Below are 19,704 nucleotides of genomic sequence, written 5' to 3'. Positions count from 1 at the left end.
ACGTGGCCGCGCGGGGATCCCCCGCTCCCCGCCCGCTGACGCCGCCGCTCCGCCCCTTGGCCGCGGCGCCGGGCCGGGGTTCCCCCGCGCCGTGTGCAGCCCGCGGCGAGTGCGGGGCCCCGGTGCGTCCTGCCCGGCTGCAGAGCCCTCTGTCCCCAGCAGCCCTGCCCGGCATCTCTTGGAGTGTCGGTTCGTGTCTCTGGGACACGGCCGAGAGCCGGCTTGTCAGAGCCTCGCCAGACTCTATGGCAACGCTGGCAGAAGTGGGCATTGGCCCTTGGGAGAGAATTTACCCCAATTCCCTGCCCCGAGAGGACCCCACTGTAGTACAGCACTCCTGATGGTCTTAGTCTAGAGAAGATGGAGAGGGGATCTCATTAATGCATATAAATATCTCAGAGGTGGGTGCCAGGATGATGGTGCTAGACTCTTTTCGGTGGTGTGCAGCGACAGGACGAGGAGCATTGGCCTTAAACTAAAACACAAGAAGTTTCACCTCATAGCAGGAAGAACTTCTTTATGTTGAGGGTGGCAGAGCACCAAACAGGCTGTCCAGGGAGGTCATGGAGTCTCTCTCTCTGGAGGCATTCCAAACCCACCTGGCCATGTTCTTGTGTCACCTGCTCCAGGTGCCTGGGCAAGGGGTTGGACTCCGCAATCTCAGAGGTCCCTTCGAACTCTAAGGGTTCCGTGATTCTTGCAGGGCTGCAGTGACCCCACATCTTAGGGCACAGCTGCTCCTCCGTGTTTCACTCAGCTTCGTAGTTTTCTTCCTTTGGGCACCCATGCACTTTTTTGAAGGCATACGTTGTGTGTAACATGGATGCCTTGGGCGTTCTTCTGAGGACTGGATAAGGGTGATAAATCTTTCTTATCCTGCATGCAAGCATAGAAATACCTGGGTAAAGGTTTTCCTAGTAGGAAGAGCAGCTCTACTGAATTTAATGGAGTTTTCCCGGCAAGTTCACTAGCAAGAACTCAAGTCTTCATATTTGTAGCATGAAAGCACATTGGCTTCATTTTGTTGCTATTCAAGATTAGTGTATAGAGCAGCAAAGTATTCCTCCATTCCATGTAGTGCAACTTAGTCAAACAAGGTATGACCTATGCTTTATAAACAAATTACAAGATAATAAGCTGTGAACACCAAATAAATATTTATTTGATGGATTAAGGCATGAAATAGTCAGGTTTGTGCCAAAAGCATCCATGGACTTCATAACCAGCAACCAGAAAACATTTCTAAACTAGATTTTTTTTTAACCACAATCCAAAATATCTGAGTATAAATGTGTTTTACTTCTGGTTTTGTTTCTTGGAGCATTTGTCTGGGGATTATTTTGGTTGGTTTTTTTGTTTGGTTTTTTTGGGGTTTTTTTTTTTGGTTAATTCAGCAACTAGTGTATTATTGTGTACATTAGGGTCAAATCCAACCAGCAGCCATAAAATTCATTCCACATTGGTTATTCAAACCTGTAAGAGATTAAATTTGGGCAGTTTAGTGGGAAACACACATTGAACAAATAGGAGATTCTTGATTTGTTGATCAAAGTCTGTGCATACAGATAGAGTTTGACATCATCAGTAATCCTGTTCTTTACTTTAAATTTAACCTCAGAGTTAACTTTAGTCTCATGTGAGGCCTTTCCAGAAGATCAATAGCATAACAAAATCTGGAAGTTATAAATAACAAAAGTTCCAGATAGAGTAATTGTGCTGTAGTAAAGGTGTACAGATGGAGCATAACCTTTCAGCTTCCTTTCTGCAGGCTGTAGAATAGAAGAGGGAGTCTGGACAGCTATCTTATGCTTGTAATTAATGCGTACCTAGAATCATTCATACTCCAATGATATATGATTTAATTTGTCACCAAAATAAGGCTAATAATGAATTTAAATATTGTCTGAGAAATTGTAAGCCTCAAACACCATGTACTCACAGAGAGAGTGTGTGTAGGGCCAGACACAGTGTGTGCAGGCACACAGGCACTCACACGTGCACTCAGACACACTTGTGTCATCAAAGCAGCTGCTCTGGGGCAGCCAGTGCTATTATTCTCATAGGCAAGGAGGTGGGTATTAAGGCTTATAAAGATTACATTCTTCCTTTGGTTGTGTGTAAAACAGCCCTTGGTGGCTGTATGCACTTAGAGCTGTGTGTGCTGGCTTTTATGGTGCCCACCTCACTGATCTCAGGCATCCTGCTGAGTTGGAGTTGCATGTTTGTTACAGACAAATCCCCACTGATTCTACCCTCAGGTGGATATAGGCAAGGAAAATAGCAAGGGGTGTGTTGGTTTTTGTTGGAGTTTTTTGACTAAAAACAGTTATATGGAACTAGAGAACAGGTGGATATCATATCACATCAAAAAGAGTAACCTAAGCCTTATGAAGGGTTTTATAGACCTCCAAAAATTTCTTGCATGATCATGATTCGCATTTTACAGGTGAGGAAGCTGAGACAGAGAGAGGTGAATTCACTTATCTAAGATCACCCAACAGGTGAATGACAACACTAGGAAGCAAATGCAAATTGTGTAGGCCCTGATCCACTCTTAGATTCCCTAATGTAAGAAATGCAGTGGTTAAGCATTAACCCATCTGTTATAAGGAAGGTTAATCTCTACAATAAATTTGTCAAACATATACATGCATTTTAATCTCAAGTGTCCCAGAAACAGCAGCTTTTCAGAGAAAGATTTTTTTACACCTTTACTACAGAACTGCAAGATAAATTATCCACTGATTTCCCTCTTCAGCAAAATACCTAAGTGCATACTTATCTTTAATGACACACTTACATGCTTTGCTGCATTCAAAGCCTCAGCACTAAGGTTCAGTAGATATTCAAGAATTCAGCTTTGATACAGGCATATAAAAATGAGATGTTTTCAAAGGTTTTCTGTGCTCAGCACTTCTGGTTTCCACAAAGGTTCCAGACAAATCTGATCTGCAGATCTCATATGTGAGGTTGATTTGTGTTATCAATTTATTTTCAATACAGAGTGTGCTGCTGAAGCTCCAGCTACAAGTGTCCTCCCTTCAACCAAATTGCTTGAGCTTCTATTGCTGAGCAATAACTGAACACTCAAATTGGATTCCTCTTGAATGAAACTAATTGCAAGATGTACCTCTGGAGGACGCTTTTCAGGTTTTTAGTCCATTGGGTCCAACTATACTTAGTTCAAACAAAACAAAACATATGGAGGGTGCAGTCAGGCCCTCAGCACCAGGTGTTCCTCTTTGCAGACCTGTTTGTGTTGTATTGCACTATTTGCTGATGTGGCCACAGCCCTCGATGTCTAGAGAGAGGCACAGCTTTTTGTAACCTTTAAAAATGAAGGGGACTGCGGTGGGTTGACCCTGGCTGGCTGCATGGTACCGTCCCAGCTGCTCTATCACTCCCCTCCTTAGCAGGATGTAGATGCAGAAAATAAGATGGAAAAGCACCTGGTAGGTTGAGATAAAGGCAACTTAATAAAGCAAAGGCTGTGCATTGAAGCAAAGGAAAACAAAAGATTTATCCTCTACCTCTCATCAGCAGGCGATGTTCAGCCACTTCCCAGGAAGTAGGGCTTCAGTACACCAGCAGTTGCTCTGAAAAACAAATATACATCATAACAAATGCTTCCCCGTCCTCCTCTGTTTAGCTTTTGTATCTGAGTAGATGTCATATGGTATGGAATATTCCTTTGGTCAGTTTGGGTCAGCTGTCCTGGTTATGTCGCCTCCCAGGACTTTGCCCACCTGTAGCATACTGGGAGAAAATGTTGGAGAGACATCCTGGACACTGTGGGAGCACTGCTCAGCAGTAGCCAAAACACTGCTGTGTTCTCAACACCTTCCCAGCTACCAATACGAAGTACACCACTTGAAGGGCTATGGGAAAAAGTAATTCTATCTCAGCCAGGCCCAATACAGGGACAAAATAAGCACATTTGTGACCGAGCCTTTATTACTGGTTCCTGGATAAATACTGGCTTTTGTGGCTTATGGTTAGTGTTTTTTTAAATGCCTTCAGATGTTTGGAATTAATAAGTGCTAATTCTTTCAAACAACCTTCCAAATCATTACAGTACGTACAAACTTTCTGTGTCTCCCCCTCTTGCTTTTTAATCTTCTGGGGAAAAGCTACCCAGAATTACTATGTGGCAATGTTTGAGTGTTGCATGAGAGGGGATTTCTGAAAGAGATTATGTAGTGAGATGCATCCCATGTGTTACAAGCAAACCTGACTTCAGTTTGACCCCCATCAGTCACTGGTTCCATGTCCTGTATCAATTGACACCAGGCACCACCTGATTGCTTCCTTTGTCCTCATAGCAGCTACACAATAGAGGGTGCAGAATTGAACAGGCTGCAGATAATATTGATATCTGCTGGCACCAGTGCACGTTGGTTTTCTGGATATCTATTTCTCCCTAATCTGTATTAGTAACGAAATAAGCTTTTTCTTTCTCTTTGCCTCCTGACTTCATAAAGGGATGAACTATCTTAAGGTCCTGTTACTCTTGGAGATGCATGAACGCTGATTAATAGCCATGTGGATGAACTCTGCCACAGGATATTGGAGGAGGGAAAATTGGTACATTACCATGGAGGTCACCAGTATTCTTTCCTGAGTAAAGACCCAATTCAAAACAGGACATAAGAATCTGCTGAATTTCAGTCAAGCGTCTAGATCTTATTAAAATTAGATCTATGTACCATAGCTACAGTAAATGCTAGCCTAAATATTTTTCAGAATAGGGAAAACTGAAGCATATTTTGCTATGTTCATCTAATTTGAGATCTAAGGCATTGTTCAGTCTGAGAAAGGAGTGTGATCTCTAGTGCTACAGTTAATACCCAAATCATTAGATGTACCATGTAGGTATCAGTCATTTGTTAACCTGATTTTTTTCATGAAAGCATTGTTAGAATACTACAACTTTTAGTTATGCCAGTTGTTAATAGTAATGTAGAGTAAATTCACCTTCATCACAAAGGAGAAATACTCTTTTTGTATATATATTTGGCTTTATCAGGATGCCAAGAGACACAATGCCAAACAGTTCACCAGGTGGACTCTGATGTCAAGTACATGCAAGGGTTCATTTCTTGGTCATGCTTTCCCATAGGAGCCTCCAAAGAAAGGCACTCCTTGCCTCCTACTGTACAGTCACTACAAGGCACTGCTTGGTGAATCAAAACGTGTGACTCAATCAGCAGCAGCCTACACAGCATTAGGATTTAGCATATGGCTTTCACATTTCATTTCTACTAGATGGGCTGGTGAGCACTGCTCAGCTCCATCCCTGAAAGGAAAGAGCTGCTCAGTAGCAGACTTTGAAGACTCTTAACATACACTCACTTTGGCCATGCAAACCTTGGATCTGCTTGCTGGAAACTGCATAAAACTCATACTAGGTTCAGCACCACGGGGTTAGGTGAAGGTGCCTGTAAGGGATTTAGGTGCCTATAAAGGATTTAGGTGCACAAATTGCAGGATAGAATTGTTGTATTTCACTGTGTCAGGCCAGGCTAGACGCTCATAACAGCACTGTCTGCTCTTAAAGTCTCTGATGCAGCTGCTGCCTAGCCTAGCTAGTATTTGACTCAGCAGCTCATTTTTGGTCCCAGACTTGGACAAGCATAATTTCCTTTTAACTTCTTGGCTTAATTATTGGAGATGGGTGGAGAATTTTTGGCTTCTTTACCATTGTTTGGGCATGTTGAAGTTGATAAAGATCATTTCTGCTGGGCAAGCTATCAATACCTCGTGTTAAATCTTGAGAATATTGAGCAACTTTTCCAGTTCCCCTGAGATTCAGTCAATTAAAAGACAATACATAAAACCCTCAATTGCACATACAAAGGGGAAAATTTCTTTGATGAAAGCCAGGAATTTAGATCAAAACACTGTTTATTTTCCTAAGGTTGACAGTGAAAGGAAAAAAAGTTATTTTATTAACACCAGAAATTAATTTCTTTATCTTAAAAGACTGGATTTTTGCAATGGAGAGGATCTGAGCTGTAATGACAAAGTCAGAGAATTTGGGTTGTTTTTTTTCCTTTTGTGCAGAAGCACTTCATAGGTAGAGCAAAACAATAGCAAATTAATGTAAAAGATGCCTGCTACAGGATATAGTCATTCAAATGTAGCCACTCCAGATCTTAATGCAAATCCTATTTATTTCAGCCATATAATTCTCAATGTAAGCAGACTTTAGGACCCCAAATGGGAAAGCAGAGTACAAGTGCACCATTAATGAGACATTTTCCTTGATGTTTGTGACATTTTGCATGCTTGAGGGATTAGTAAACACACAGGCTATTTTACTTCGAGGGAATCAAGAGGGGATCCATTACTTAATCTGTTTTCTAAAGCAAGTCTATTTTGGGCACTGAGTTTCAGTTCACCCATAGTGGTGGTAAGCATAAGCTGTCTTTTATTAGGCGTCTTTATGACCCTCGCTGTTAAAGATTTTCAGACAGGCCAGAGCAGGGAGGGTCCCTTTTGCTGGTGGATGATTACAGCACCTGTCAGATCCCAGCCTTAAGTATTCAAGGAAGTCCTAGAGATAGGGTCCGATTTCTTTAACAGTGCCTCCAAATATACATTTAAGAGGCTTCCTCCTGTCTTGAAATTTAAGACCCTAAATAGCCAGTGGAAAAAAGCAAAGTCTTTGTAACCTCAAACTTCATGCTTGCCTAGTTTATTTTTATGTTGTAAGTGATTCTGTGTTGGCTTTTTTGTTCCAAGCCTGTAACTTTTCAGACATATATATAGTTGATGACAGCTATGCTGCTGCATCTTGGTAATAATTTTTCAAGGAAGAGTTAAAAACATATATGATGTAAGGAAGTCCTGTTCCAGCTTCAGCTTTGGCCAACAGATGGTGAAACAAACATGAGCAGCAGATGAGTGAGATGATAACAGTAGGGAAAATATGAATAATAGCAAGAAAACACAAATATTAAGTCCATTACTCTGAGAGGACCTAATTCAGCAAAATATTCAAGCATTGCAACACACTTGCTGGGTTAGCCTTAAACAGACATATCTGTTTTATGTCTTTCACATAAAATGCTTCTATTGACAGAAAATGTTGTCATTAACCTCCTGTAATTCTGAGAAAGCTGTTGCATAAAATGGTTAATGTGATTGTCAAAAAAAGCAGTTAGGTACCAATATATTCCACCTGCCTGCCTGTCCATACTGTTTGTTTCAAGAATGCCAGAGCACCCTCCATGCCAGCCAGTTCCTCCATAGCCCAGAGTTTAGGTTAGAAGATTTTACAGCCAGGTAACTTAAATATGTAGAAGTGGTCAGAATCAGCTGATGTCATAGTGAATTTCTGAGTCCAGGGTGGAGTGTTGGCTTTGTTAAATTTATGCATATTTTTGCCACAGACTTAATCTCAGTCAAGCTTTAGCCCCTATGCACACATGCTCACATGTGCATATATCTATGTACACAAATGTATGAATAATACATTTTTGCAATGGTATTGAGAATACCTTTTAAAGCAGATGTCTGATTATATAAATATAAATTATAAATATAGTTAGACATCTGTTTTAAAAATTATAAATACATTCAGGCATCTGTTTTAAGAATGTCTTTCCAATATTTTTGCAAACATAACTAAGCGACAGAAACAATTCAGGGTGGGATGCAGTCATGACATGGATGGGGGATGAGGAGGGGCTGCCCAGACATTCAGCTGTTCCGCTCTCCTGTGACTGTATGAAGCGAGTGGTGGCCCAAAAGCCCCTTCTCCAACCTCCTCAGGATAATATGACAGAGTGTCTTATCCAACCAGCCCAGGCTGCCAAAATAAGATCCTGACACAGATAGCACCTTCTGTGAGGACATTGCAAATAGCAGAAAACATCTCTGCTACATTAAGTCTGTTTAGGTCATACCTTACATGGAGGAAGTACTTCAAAGAGAGGTTAAGTTGAGCAAGGGGATACAGCGACTCCATGAGCCAGAAGCTCAGGGTGTATCTGTTGATGCTGAGATCTGTGTTGCAGCCACATGTACCCCTTATGATGCCTTATATCAGCAAGTGGTGGCTCTGCTAATGGTTTCCCTCCTTCTTTGCAGATGTATTGTGAGAGGTTTATATGTATCCTGAGAATACTTGGAACCACGCTCTTCGGGGTGTCCCTCCTGCTGGGAATCACCGCTGCTTACATTGTGGGCTACCAGTTCATCCAAACAGACAACTACTACTTCTCCTTTGGACTCTATGGTGCTATCCTGGCATCACATCTCATTATCCAAAGCCTGTTTGCCTACCTAGAGCACAGGAAAATGAAACGGTCGCTAGAGACTCCAATCAAACTGAACAAAACAGTTGCCCTTTGTATTGCTGCCTATCAAGAAGATCCTGACTACTTAAGAAAATGTTTACTTTCTGTAAAAAGATTGACCTACCCTGGAATTAAAGTTGTTATGGTCATTGATGGGAACTCAGAAGATGACGTTTACATGATGGACATTTTCACTGAAATCATGGGTAGGGACAGTTGTGCCACTTATATCTGGAGTAATAACTTCCACGACAAAGGTCCGGGTGAGACAGAGGAGTCTCACAGAGAGAGCATGCAACACGTATCTCAGCTGGTCTTGTCCAACAAAAGTGTTTGCATCATGCAGAAATGGGGTGGAAAAAGAGAAGTAATGTACACAGCATTCAAAGCACTGGGGAGAAGCGTGGATTATGTACAGGTAGGTATTAGAGCACCAGGTCAGTGCCAATTCAAACACACTTTGAAAGAAAGCAGCTTTTGTATATTTTGTGCAGCATGTTAGAGGCCATCCTAGTCCCTGATGAACACAGTGCTCCTTTCAGTCTGTTTGGAAACAGCTTGACCGTTAAAAGGGTATTTTGCTACCTTTTAAAATGGCCAGTCTATCTTTGACTGTTTTAAATCTGTGAACCAGCTACTGGAGAAATCTGAAATCCTTCCCCCGCCTTCAGTACTTCCCCCTCATCCAAATGGTTTTGCTTCAGGCAAAGCCAGTGACCTCCTGAAAGCCCCATCTCTGCTCCTGTAGGTGAGGGTCTGGGGTGAGGCTTTATTTTGTGTTTGTTAGTGGCTCCATATGCAAGCCCATAAGACAGGTATTTGTTCTCACTAGGGAATATCTTGGAGAAGTGGTGAAGTCTGTAAAAAAGATGGGGATCTATTTTAAAGGCTTTGAAGGCCATGTGGGTATTCAATAAAAGGGTCAATGTGTAGATTTGAAAGAAAATTTCTTCAGCTAAAGCTTGAAGGAGCTTTTGCTTCATTACTTACAGCTGCATTACCTCACCCTCTGCAACTTGGCCTTTAAGGCCCTTATGACACACTACTCACTTAAAAATGAATTAGGCTGGGTCCTCTCTCCCTGTCTCCAAAGCAGCAGAGACATATTTCTTTCCAGCTGCCTTGGATCCCCTGAAAAATTGTCTATGTTTTTTACATGGAAGCACTCTTCGCTTCTGCAAACAACCCTGCTAACTGTGGGAAGTGGAAGAGGTCATGTGTGGAGGAAGGCAGGTGGGTTCAGATACTCTGGCTGGACACTGAGGACCCTTCCTTAGCAATCCAGGCCAACAAGGCTCATTTGACTAATCCCACTGAATAGGAGATGATTTTCCTAATGAACCACCTTCAGTTCTTCCTAGCTTCTCCCACACTCAGAGCAACCAGCAGTCTCCTGCAGTGGAGCAGCAGCTCCCCGAGAGGTGCTCTCTGCTGGCTCAGGGCAGCTGCATGGCTGAGCCACATGTGTTTCTGGGGCCTGTGCCCAGCCTTGTGTGGGTGTGTGTGCACACTCTGCACAGCACAGCATCCACGTGCAGTGTCCAAGGATCTGGAGAGGCTGCCAGTAGCTGGGCTGAGAGCAGCAAGTCTTCCATGCACATGAGGAGCAGAAACTGATGAGTACCAGGAACCACTCTGTTATTGGAGCTGGAAGAATAAGGCCAAGATTTAAAACCCATCCTCTACCACTTCCCAAACTGAAACTGATTTATTCTTTGAAAACAATGGGCTTAAGCTCTCCATTGTCTGTTCTTTGGTTTTGTGCTGTGAGGAACTATGATGGGATAAAAATGCTGATTTTCTTTATTAGCATGGGTTTATAATCACTTCACACAGACATACCAGATTGCAGAGAAAGAAGGCAGAGAAGAAGCAGATTCATTGCAAGTTTCCTCCCTCAGTTCAGGTCTTGTATTTTTCAGGGAACCTGGAAAAAACGTTTCTATTTCAACAGTCATAGCATAAACTCAGAAAATAGAAGAAGTATTTCTGTTCAGTTAACAGTCCTGACCTGGCTCAGAAGTTCTAATGAATTTGCCAGAGACTGTAATGCTGCTGTGAGCACAGTCTGCAGTAGTGACTGATGCCACAGTTACATTTACAGTCACATCTTTAGTAGAAATGCAGCCCCTTGGTGGCCCTGGCTACTACAGAGTCATAAAAAAATGCAGCTAAAACGTGGCTCTGTTTTATGAATTAATAAAGGTTGAGATATTTCAAATGGTTTTTTTGGGTGACCCAGGGTAAATTACTTTAAACAAGCCCAATATTTCAAGGGCTAAGTAATCTGCAGCAATGATTATGCATTTAAAAAAGTGGCCAGTCCAGCACCACTGCCCAGCCCCCAAAACTGTAGGCCTTATAGTTCTTAAAAGACACCCTGGAATTATTAACAGGCAACCATAAACTGTCAGACCAGTGCAGATAATGAGCTGTTAGTCATTAGTGGTGTCTCATTAAATACTCAAAACTGCTGTGAAGGCTTATTTCCATCCTAGAGGAGTTGAGGAGTGTGCAGGTAATCAGGTGGAGGAGTTAAACTGGCAGGTATCATCAGTGCAGAGTTGTGAGGTAACCAGGGTGCAATTCATCTTGGCTTGATGGAGGTGCCTGTGTGGACAGTCCAGTGCAGTCTGAACTCAGAGCAACTTGGGTAAACTGTCACTGCCTACAGCAAGGAACTGAACAGCTCCCTTAAGGTCAATTGTCCCTTTCATGTAACCCAAATCTGTGACCCAAGGCAGTGATATTTGGGTCACTCGGCCCTTATGTGGAAGGATGACAAATTGTCTCCTGGGCTATCCTGGGCACCCCCTGGCTAGGCAGGTGTCAGCGTGTTTTATTTGGGCTCCTAAGCCAAATAAGTCTGTGTTTCTCTGGATATATCCTCTGTTCACCTGCAAAAACCTCATCCAGATGGAAAATGATGGCTTGTTAGATTTGTCCCAGAAACACAGACATATCCACTGTGCTGGCATGCCCAGGACGTGTGACGGTATTTTGTTAAAAAAACCAGTGTTTTCAGGATTCCTCATCTCTAATACATTAGTGATGTGGCTCATGGGCAGGTCTTTCTGCCGTAGGTAGATGCATCTGATGGGGTGGGAGCTGCTCAAGTGCCAGGTGCTGGAGGGAAAGCAGAGGGGCTGGGAGGCAGCTGATCCCAGCCCACTGCTCATGGTCACAAGAAATGGCATGCCTGTCACTGCCTGAGCACCCTGGGAATTCAGCAAACCCCAAATTCCCTGTGCAAAACACTCAGCAACAGGTTTGTCCATGAAGACCCAGGTAAAAATACAAGCATTGTTTCCCCTCTTCAGTAGAATTGTTTTGCTCCGTTTCTATCACTCAGTGCTGCCACTGATGACAGCTTTCCACTAAAGCTGGAGTCACACCTTGGCCAGGTTACAAAGACTTTGTGGGATGAGGCCTTTGAGGAGAGGAGATGGATGCATCAAGTTAGTGGGAGCTGGACATGCTTGTGGCTTTTCTCCTGATGGGGATGTGAGAGTTTTCATCACCTTTCTCCTCTTGGCCCCCTCTGAGTGAGCATGGAGGGGGAGCATGCTGGCAGACTCCCAGCTGCATCCCAAGATATGCAGTCCAACTATCCTGGGTAACCTCTCCTCTTGAGTCTGGTCCAGAGCAGAGTCCCAGTGCTCTCCTCCCCCTTCATAGAGCAGACATAAAGGTTACCTCTCCCCTGGAGTGAGAGGGCTTAGGTTGAATTGAAAGTTTGCATGAAAGGACACCAAAATTAGGATACACATGACAAAGCCTCAGCAGAATCTGTCTTAATATGCTGTTTATGCAGAGCTACTGACTTGCTCCTACTGACCCCATCTGAAGTCACAGGAATGCAATGTGGGGACAAACTGGAAGCAGTATGAGAATTTGTAGGGTGGGATTCAGCTGGTCAGAGGGGTGTTTCTGGGACAGTCTCTGCTCCAGTTCCTGGGTGTCTGTGAAATGAGTTCACACACCGTGTGTCCAGTTCTTCAGCTGCAACAACTGCAACAAGGAGACACCCTCTTGTTTTAAACAGGCTGCAGCCCAAGTCATTCTCCTCAGAGCAAACGAAAGCAATGCCAGCTGCCTCACAGACCAGCCAGCCTGTCTGAGCCCTCCTCCTACTCTCCAGGGGAAAGCCAATTTCCTAATGTACACAGTGCTTAGTTGACTAGGAGTGTTTGTATAGCTGAAATGCCTTGTATGTGATCTACTTCTGCCTTGGTCTTGTGGAGTACTGAACTTCAGGACTCACGCCTTCTGGCCTTACCTATTTTTTTATAAGAATGCCAGAGAAAAATAGCAAATAATTTCTCTAAGTCAAATGTCAAATCCCTGCACTACTAATAACACATCATGCATCTAAAATTAAAAATTAGTTTGTTCTGAAATACAGGATACATATTTTACATGAATTGTTAAAGCCTTCCATGAGTGAAAGAACTATTAGGTTTCTTCCCAGACTCCTACTCGACTTTTTTTCTTTTTTATAACAAGTGCCTGGGATTTAACTCCTCACTCCTTCCCTCATATGGCAGTGGGAAATATTTGACGAGCGTGCTCCAATTGTGCAGCTGATGCAGGGAAACCCTATGTCAGAGCACAGCAGGAATCTGCCACACCCACAAACACCTTCTTACTCTGCAGTGCCCCATATCTTATTCAAAGTAGCCAGCCCAGTGTGCCAGTAAAACAAATGGAGCTGATACAGAGGAGAGGATTGTTTGTGTGCACAGCCTTAATAAGCTCTGTGTTTTGTGCAGCACTATGCCTTGCTGCCTGGTACAAGTGATCTTTAACAGAAATATCAGTGCAGACTTCAAAGTCAGATTTAATTGCATTCAGGAGAATATGCATTTAGAGTCATTATAACCACTTGCATGATTTTTATTTTCTTCTCTAGTGTGCTCCTTAACCCATTTTTTTCTTGTTTTTTCTTACTTATAGGTCTGTGATTCAGATACAATGCTTGATCCAGCCTCATCAGTGGAGATGGTAAAAGTTTTAGAAGAAGATCCAATGGTTGGAGGAGTTGGAGGTGATGTGCAGGTGAGTACAACAATTTTCTGATTAACAGAGGTGTTTCAGCAGCTATTTGCATTGCAACAGATTTCTCTGTCTGGAATAGCATTAAATATAATTTATGTGTCTATACTATATATATATAAAATATGTGATACCATTATAGGTGCTTTTATCATACCTTAGCCTTTTTGTCCATTGAATGGAAACTCTTATTCTTGGATGTGAGCACTGTATGGTTTTAACACTCATAGCAAGCAAACAAATAATATTCTGCCCCCTACATGTGAAAAGGTGGGCACTGGCATTGTCAGGACTGTTGTGGCATCTTTGAGTCTCTGGGTATAGTTGCTTGCTCAAGGTACCATAGAAAAGCTATAGACGAGCAGGAAATTGAGAACAGGTCTCCCAAAGCCATGTCCAGCACCTCAAGGTCTTCAATTATATTACTACTGGCAGCCAAGACTGTTAGAAATAAAAGTAATTTTGAAATGCTATGCACTGTGCACTCTGTGTGTTGCTGGGTCTCCCATCTCTCAGGCAGGACAAGAGAAAACTCCCAACTCAGACCAGCTCCACAAGTGTTAGGATTTCCAGCATTACCAAGTTTGTCTGACTACTACAGCAAAAGGCTGTTGATTCCTTTTGACACAACTCCTTCTGCTGCAATTTATAGAGAGAAACGTGTATGAATATTTTAGTTGGCCTTAGGATCAGTCCCCAATACTCAGTTGAGCTTTTTATGTGAGACAGGAGAAAGAGCAATGTAAAAGAGCAAGAACTTACTAATGAATGCCCAAGTAGTCAGAAGTATTTCAGGCATGTGGCTCATAACTCCAGAAATTAGGATTCCCACAGAAACCTGAATAACTTTGGAACTCTAGACTGACCATAAAGCGGGTGTACACAGCCTATGCATGTGAAATTCCAGGCATATGTGAGTACAAGTGAAGGGAGGAAGTACAGGTTCAGCTGTGACAGTGAAGATCCATAAGCATCTGCAATGGGAAGGATGTGTGTCCTCTGTGAGGCAAGGTGACAGAATGAAGGCTCTGGGCTTTTTTTTCCCCCCAGGTCATTTTCCAGCATACACCAAATACATTTGAGCCAGGCTTGAGCCTATCCCCAAGCTTCTAATATGTCCTGGAATTAAACCTGACAGATATTAGGCCTGTCAGAGCAAAAGACTATTTTTTTCTAGTTGCAGGGCAATGCTTTATAGTTGTAGAAGGCCAAAGACCCACACACTTCCTTGCCACATCCTCTGGCACAAGGTGTGTGTTGAGAACCTGGGTGTGAAGCCATGGATCTGTGCATCTGCATGCATTCATACATCCACTGAGTGTTCAGACTTAGAATATGTCTATGTTAAGTGTAGGTCTGAGCTTTGGGTGAGCTTTGCATTGTGCAGAAGAGAACGACTGAGACATTTATGTGGGCCTGAGGAAGACTGCTGGAGTATCACCATATGTCTTGGGACAAGGTAACAGGCTGGTACTGCAGAGACAGAACAGGTTGTTCCTCAGAGGACCTAATGCTGGATATGGGACACAGTTCAGGGTTAAACCTCTAGGGCCAGCCTTATGATACCAAAAATGCAGGGCGAAGACCATGTGCTCAGCTTTTCTCATGCTCCAGCATCGTTTTGGGAGGGCTGGAAGGAGTCCTGTGAGTTCCAAAGATGTGCATGTGCAGAAAAGCAGCAGAAGACCATGAACTCACCAGCTCCTCTTGGGAAAGTCTAAATCCAGCAGGTCTTTAACTGGGGACAAAAGGGAAGGAAGAATGAGACAGAAAATAAGGAAATTTCTTGGTGGAGAATAGGAAAGCTTGCAAGGAAAAAAGAACATCTTGGTGAAGCAGACATTTGAAGGTTTCATCTCACCTTTCCTGTCAATGTCCTGGCAGAGCTGTTTGAGTATCTCCTGGGTTTGCCATGGGTAGGACACAGGAGTGAGGTTCCCACCACATTTCATGTAATGGTGCTCTAGTCTCTGCAAATTCCTTATTGCTCCAATGTGCATATTTTCTGTTTCAAGAGCTCATCTAAAAGGAAAACTTTTTTTTTTATTTTGCAGATTTTGAACAAATACGATTCCTGGATCTCCTTTCTGAGCAGTGTGAGATACTGGATGGCATTTAACATCGAAAGAGCCTGTCAGTCCTACTTTGGCTGTGTACAGTGCATCAGTGGACCTCTGGGAATGTACAGAAACTCTTTACTCCATGAATTTGTGGAAGATTGGTACAATCAAGAGTTTATGGGTTCCCAGTGCAGCTTTGGAGATGACAGGCATCTAACTAACAGAGTGCTAAGTCTGGGCTATGCAACAAAATACACAGCTAGATCCAAGTGCCTTACGGAAACACCGATAGAGTATCTCAGGTGGCTGAATCAGCAGACCCGCTGGAGTAAATCCTACTTTAGAGAGTGGCTTTATAATGCAATGTGGTTCCACAAGCACCATTTGTGGATGACCTATGAAGCTGTAATCACTGGATTCTTTCCTTTCTTCCTTATTGCCACAGTAATTCAGCTCTTCTACAGGGGAAAAATCTGGAACATCCTCCTCTTCCTGTTGACAGTTCAGTTAGTTGGCCTGATAAAGTCTTCCTTTGCCAGCTTCCTTAGGGGTAACATTGTCATGGTTTTCATGTCACTCTACTCAGTGTTGTACATGTCAAGTTTACTGCCAGCAAAGATGTTTGCAATTGCCACGATAAACAAAGCAGGGTGGGGCACGTCAGGAAGGAAAACCATTGTAGTTAATTTTATAGGACTCATTCCAGTCTCCATTTGGTTTACAATCCTCCTAGGTGGCGTAATTTTCACTATTTACAAGGAATCAAAAAAGCCATTTTCTGAGTCAAAACAGACAGTTCTCATCATTGGCACAATACTCTATGCATGTTACTGGGTTTTGCTTTTGACTTTGTACATGGTTCTTATCAACAAATGTGGCAGGCGGAAGAAAGAGCAACAACACTACGACATGGTGCTAGACGTATGATGTTTCCGTGGGGAAGTTACCCAGAGTTGTAAAGCAACCCAACGACCTTGTAGTATCTGTGGCATCAGACATATGTTGCCAAGGGAAATGGATCACTGCTGCTGGGAATAGGACACTTATATTCCTCTGGGTTCATTTTCATCCTGCCAAAGTAAGGAGAAAAAAAAAAAAAAGAAAAGAAAAAAAAAAAGATTTTTTTGTTTCCAAGGGGGGAAGGACGCAAACCACACAGTTACGACCTGTTCACAAGAAAAGGGGAGAACGTCTATGTTTATGCACTTTTTTATTGTGCATATGCCTGACAGTGTTACATTCTATATACCTCACTGGTCATGCTTATGTGTGTGGACAGAAAGAAAGGGAGTTTGGAGAATCAAGAAAAGGACTGTACAACCCCTTGCAACCTAATTTATGAACTTTTCTCTTTTTATAGTTCTGTTTATAGGAAGGGTCTTTTGTTTTAGGCTGCCAAATGTAATGCCAAAGGTAAATTTTAAGAGGCCATTGGCTGAGCTGTATTTTTATATTATTGTATTATTTGTGTGTGTGTATTTTTAAGCCAACTTTTTTTTTAAATCACATATTTTATATTTTACTATCTGCCAAAAAAGATGCCTCCCCAACATTTTGTTCTTTAGCCTTTTTAAATATATTTGGGGACAAAAAAATCACATTCTCCCCCCAAATTTCTGCTGAAATGATATTGTTCACAACAGAAAGAATAAAAAGTGTCTCTGCATTTTTGCAACTAATGAATGGTTATTTCTGTGAAAAGGCATTTAAATGTGCTCTTATAAGACATTTATTAAGTAAGGCCCAAAATTGTCAGGTTTTGCATACAAGCATATTTGTGCATAAAAAAAGGCCAAAGGGGTAGATATGTGCAATTTGGGGTTTTTGTTTTGATAACATTGTAAAAGGGAAATTTGCTTCTCTGTTGAGAGCTTAATATCCCTAGCATGCACAATAAACCATAAGGCAAGGCAGGCCTCCACACCACTGGAAAAGACATTGCTATGGAAAGCCTCCCACTGATTTTATATGGGACCTGAGCAGTCAAAAACTTCTAATCTGGAAAAATATTGGGCACCTGAAACTGCTATTGAATTCACTGATGGTCATAGGTGTTCATAATCAGCTAGCACCAAGCAAATAGTTCAGAATTTTCATTAAAAAAATCATGGAAGGAAAAACTTATCAACACTTTCAAAATGTGTATGTTGTACTATAAAACTTCTGCAGAGCCATTCATACAGTTTACAAAAAATAAAAACATCACCTTCTCAGACATCCAGTGTAATACAGACCCCATTACTGAGCCCAATAATTTGTTTTTGACTACAGCATATCTACCAGAAAAGAAGCCAATTTTTTTATCAGAAAACATCAAGCCTTAGCAAATGCATCACTTCCTTGGTGCCTAATAATCAGTCTTGGACATTTAGTTTGGACCATGGTTTTGAGAAATAATATTCAGGACTAAATTCTGCAGTCCTTCACCAGCCAAAGGAATGTGGCATTGAGCTCTAATATACTTTATAAAGAGCAACAGAAAGACCAGCTGCCTTTTTTAGATTCTGGTATTAAAAGCACTGTGGTAAAGCAGAAATCGGCATATGATGCTTAAAGAACTTGGAAGCATTTTCAGCTTCTCTTTTTTATGCAGACAGGAATAGATTCTGCTGTAGTATGAACTGCACACACACTACCTTATTGTCTGATTATCTTGAGGTACATGATTGCTTGAAAGTCATACTAATATTATGTTAATGATTGGAGAGTTGATTCATGTTGATTACAAAATAGAACAGTATTAAAAAAAAGCAAGAGAAACGGTAAAAATAAAAAAAACTTGACTATGCCTTTTAACTATTTATGATGTAAGTTAAAGCTTGGGTTAACATTCAAATGTCAAATAAATCTTCTCATTCTATAAAAAGATTGAATTAATTGCCTGTATTTATTCTAGCAATTATTCAATGTATTTCCAATATAGGTTGTATAGTATAATTGTTACTTTCATAAATAAAATATTTTTGATAAGATTATGACTAATTCATGGTATTTCTCACCAGCACTCGTTCTTTGAAGCCACAAATCTGCACAGTTTGAAGGCTGTTGTTCTCATGTCACCAGCCTGATTTCCAAGTGGGAATTTGCCATGGAGCACCCATGGAGTGCAGTGCGTGCCTGAGGCGGCTGGAGCTGGTCCCTGCTCTGAGAGGCAGTGCGGTGCATAGGCAGCACTCAGAGTCTCTTCCAGCAGCTGCTAGATCAATTCAGTCAAAACACTTCCTTCCCTTTTTCCTCGGCTTCCTGACTTACAAAACAGGAATAGCAATCCAACTTCCTTTTGGGAAGCACTTTGAAGTTTACAGCCAAAGTACTTTACATGGGAGCTGAAGTTTTCCAGCCCTCCTGTCCACTGGAAATTACCACCCTCCATAGCTTGGGAAGCAGAGGAGGACAGGTCTACGGCCTTCTCCTGCTCCTCACTGCTGCCGTTTGTCAAGCCCCCTTTGCCCTGGCACAGCTGAAATGTAGCTGTGTATATTCTGTCACTGCGGGTTAGGGGCAGCAGCCACTACTGCAGGGACACAGTGTGTAAAGTGAAATCTCACACAGGCCTGCCACAGGTCAGGTACTTAGGAGACAGCTTCTCAGCCCTCAGTACTTGTTACCCTATGTCTGCATACCATGACCAGTACTGAGTTCCCCAGTACAAGGACGTCATTGATAAACTGCAGCAAGTTCAGCTCAGGGGCAGCGTGTTGGTTTGGGCTGGAGTAGAGGGTCTGAGACACCTGGGCTGGTTGGGCTGGATGGGCTGGACAAGGGATAGCTTTGGCAGGAGGACCCTAAGGTCATATCCAATACCTTTAGGGCGGTTTTCAAGAAAATGGTTGCAGGCCCTTAACAGTGTTTCTTGGTGTGACAATGAAAGACTCCAAGATGAAAGGGGAGAGGTTCAAGGTTCAGGGTTCAGCCTGGTTATGAACAGTGACTTCTTCCCCATGAAGACCTTTAAGCAGGTGCCAGGACAGTGCAGTCTCCCTCCATCCTGAGAGAGTTTCAAGACTAAACTAGGTATAGTACTGAGATGCCTGGTCTGACCTCAGAGCTGCCCCTCCTTTAAGCAAGAGGTTGGGGTAGAGACATGGACTCTCCTGTCATCCTTTCTGAAGCAGGTGCTGACAGCTCCCACCCACACACGGAAGCTCATTCCATCTCTGTTCCAAACACATCCATCCTGACCCCAGGCACAAATAGCTCAGCAGCAGCTGGTACTAAGTATCCAAAAACTCAGAACCCTTCTGTTACTGGATCACTCTCCTCACCATGTTTGCGGCTGTTTAGAA

General features: G+C 42.6%; 1 protein-coding gene across 1 annotated transcript in view; it reads left to right on the top strand.

Annotated features, from left to right (window-relative positions):
- Window positions 1–18,390, top strand: part of HAS2 (hyaluronan synthase 2) — a 19,909-nt gene extending 1,519 nt beyond the window's left edge. Inside the window, exons 2-4 of the mRNA XM_042036336.1 lie at window positions 8,095–8,721; window positions 13,260–13,361; window positions 15,413–18,390. Of these exons, the coding sequence (XP_041892270.1) occupies window positions 8,095–8,721; window positions 13,260–13,361; window positions 15,413–16,345 (1,662 nt within the window). The 3' untranslated portion in view covers window positions 16,346–18,390. The remainder of the gene's footprint in view (window positions 1–8,094; window positions 8,722–13,259; window positions 13,362–15,412) is intronic.
- The last annotated feature ends 1,314 nt before the right edge of the window (window positions 18,391–19,704 follow it).

The sequence above is a fragment of the Corvus kubaryi genome, unplaced genomic scaffold (assembly GCF_017639235.1).
Source record: "Corvus kubaryi isolate FWS band 111438036 unplaced genomic scaffold, C.kubaryi_AGA036_p1.0 37385, whole genome shotgun sequence".
Classification (NCBI taxonomy): Eukaryota; Metazoa; Chordata; class Aves; order Passeriformes; family Corvidae; genus Corvus; species Corvus kubaryi.
This window is presented reverse-complemented; position numbering and strand designations above follow the sequence as displayed.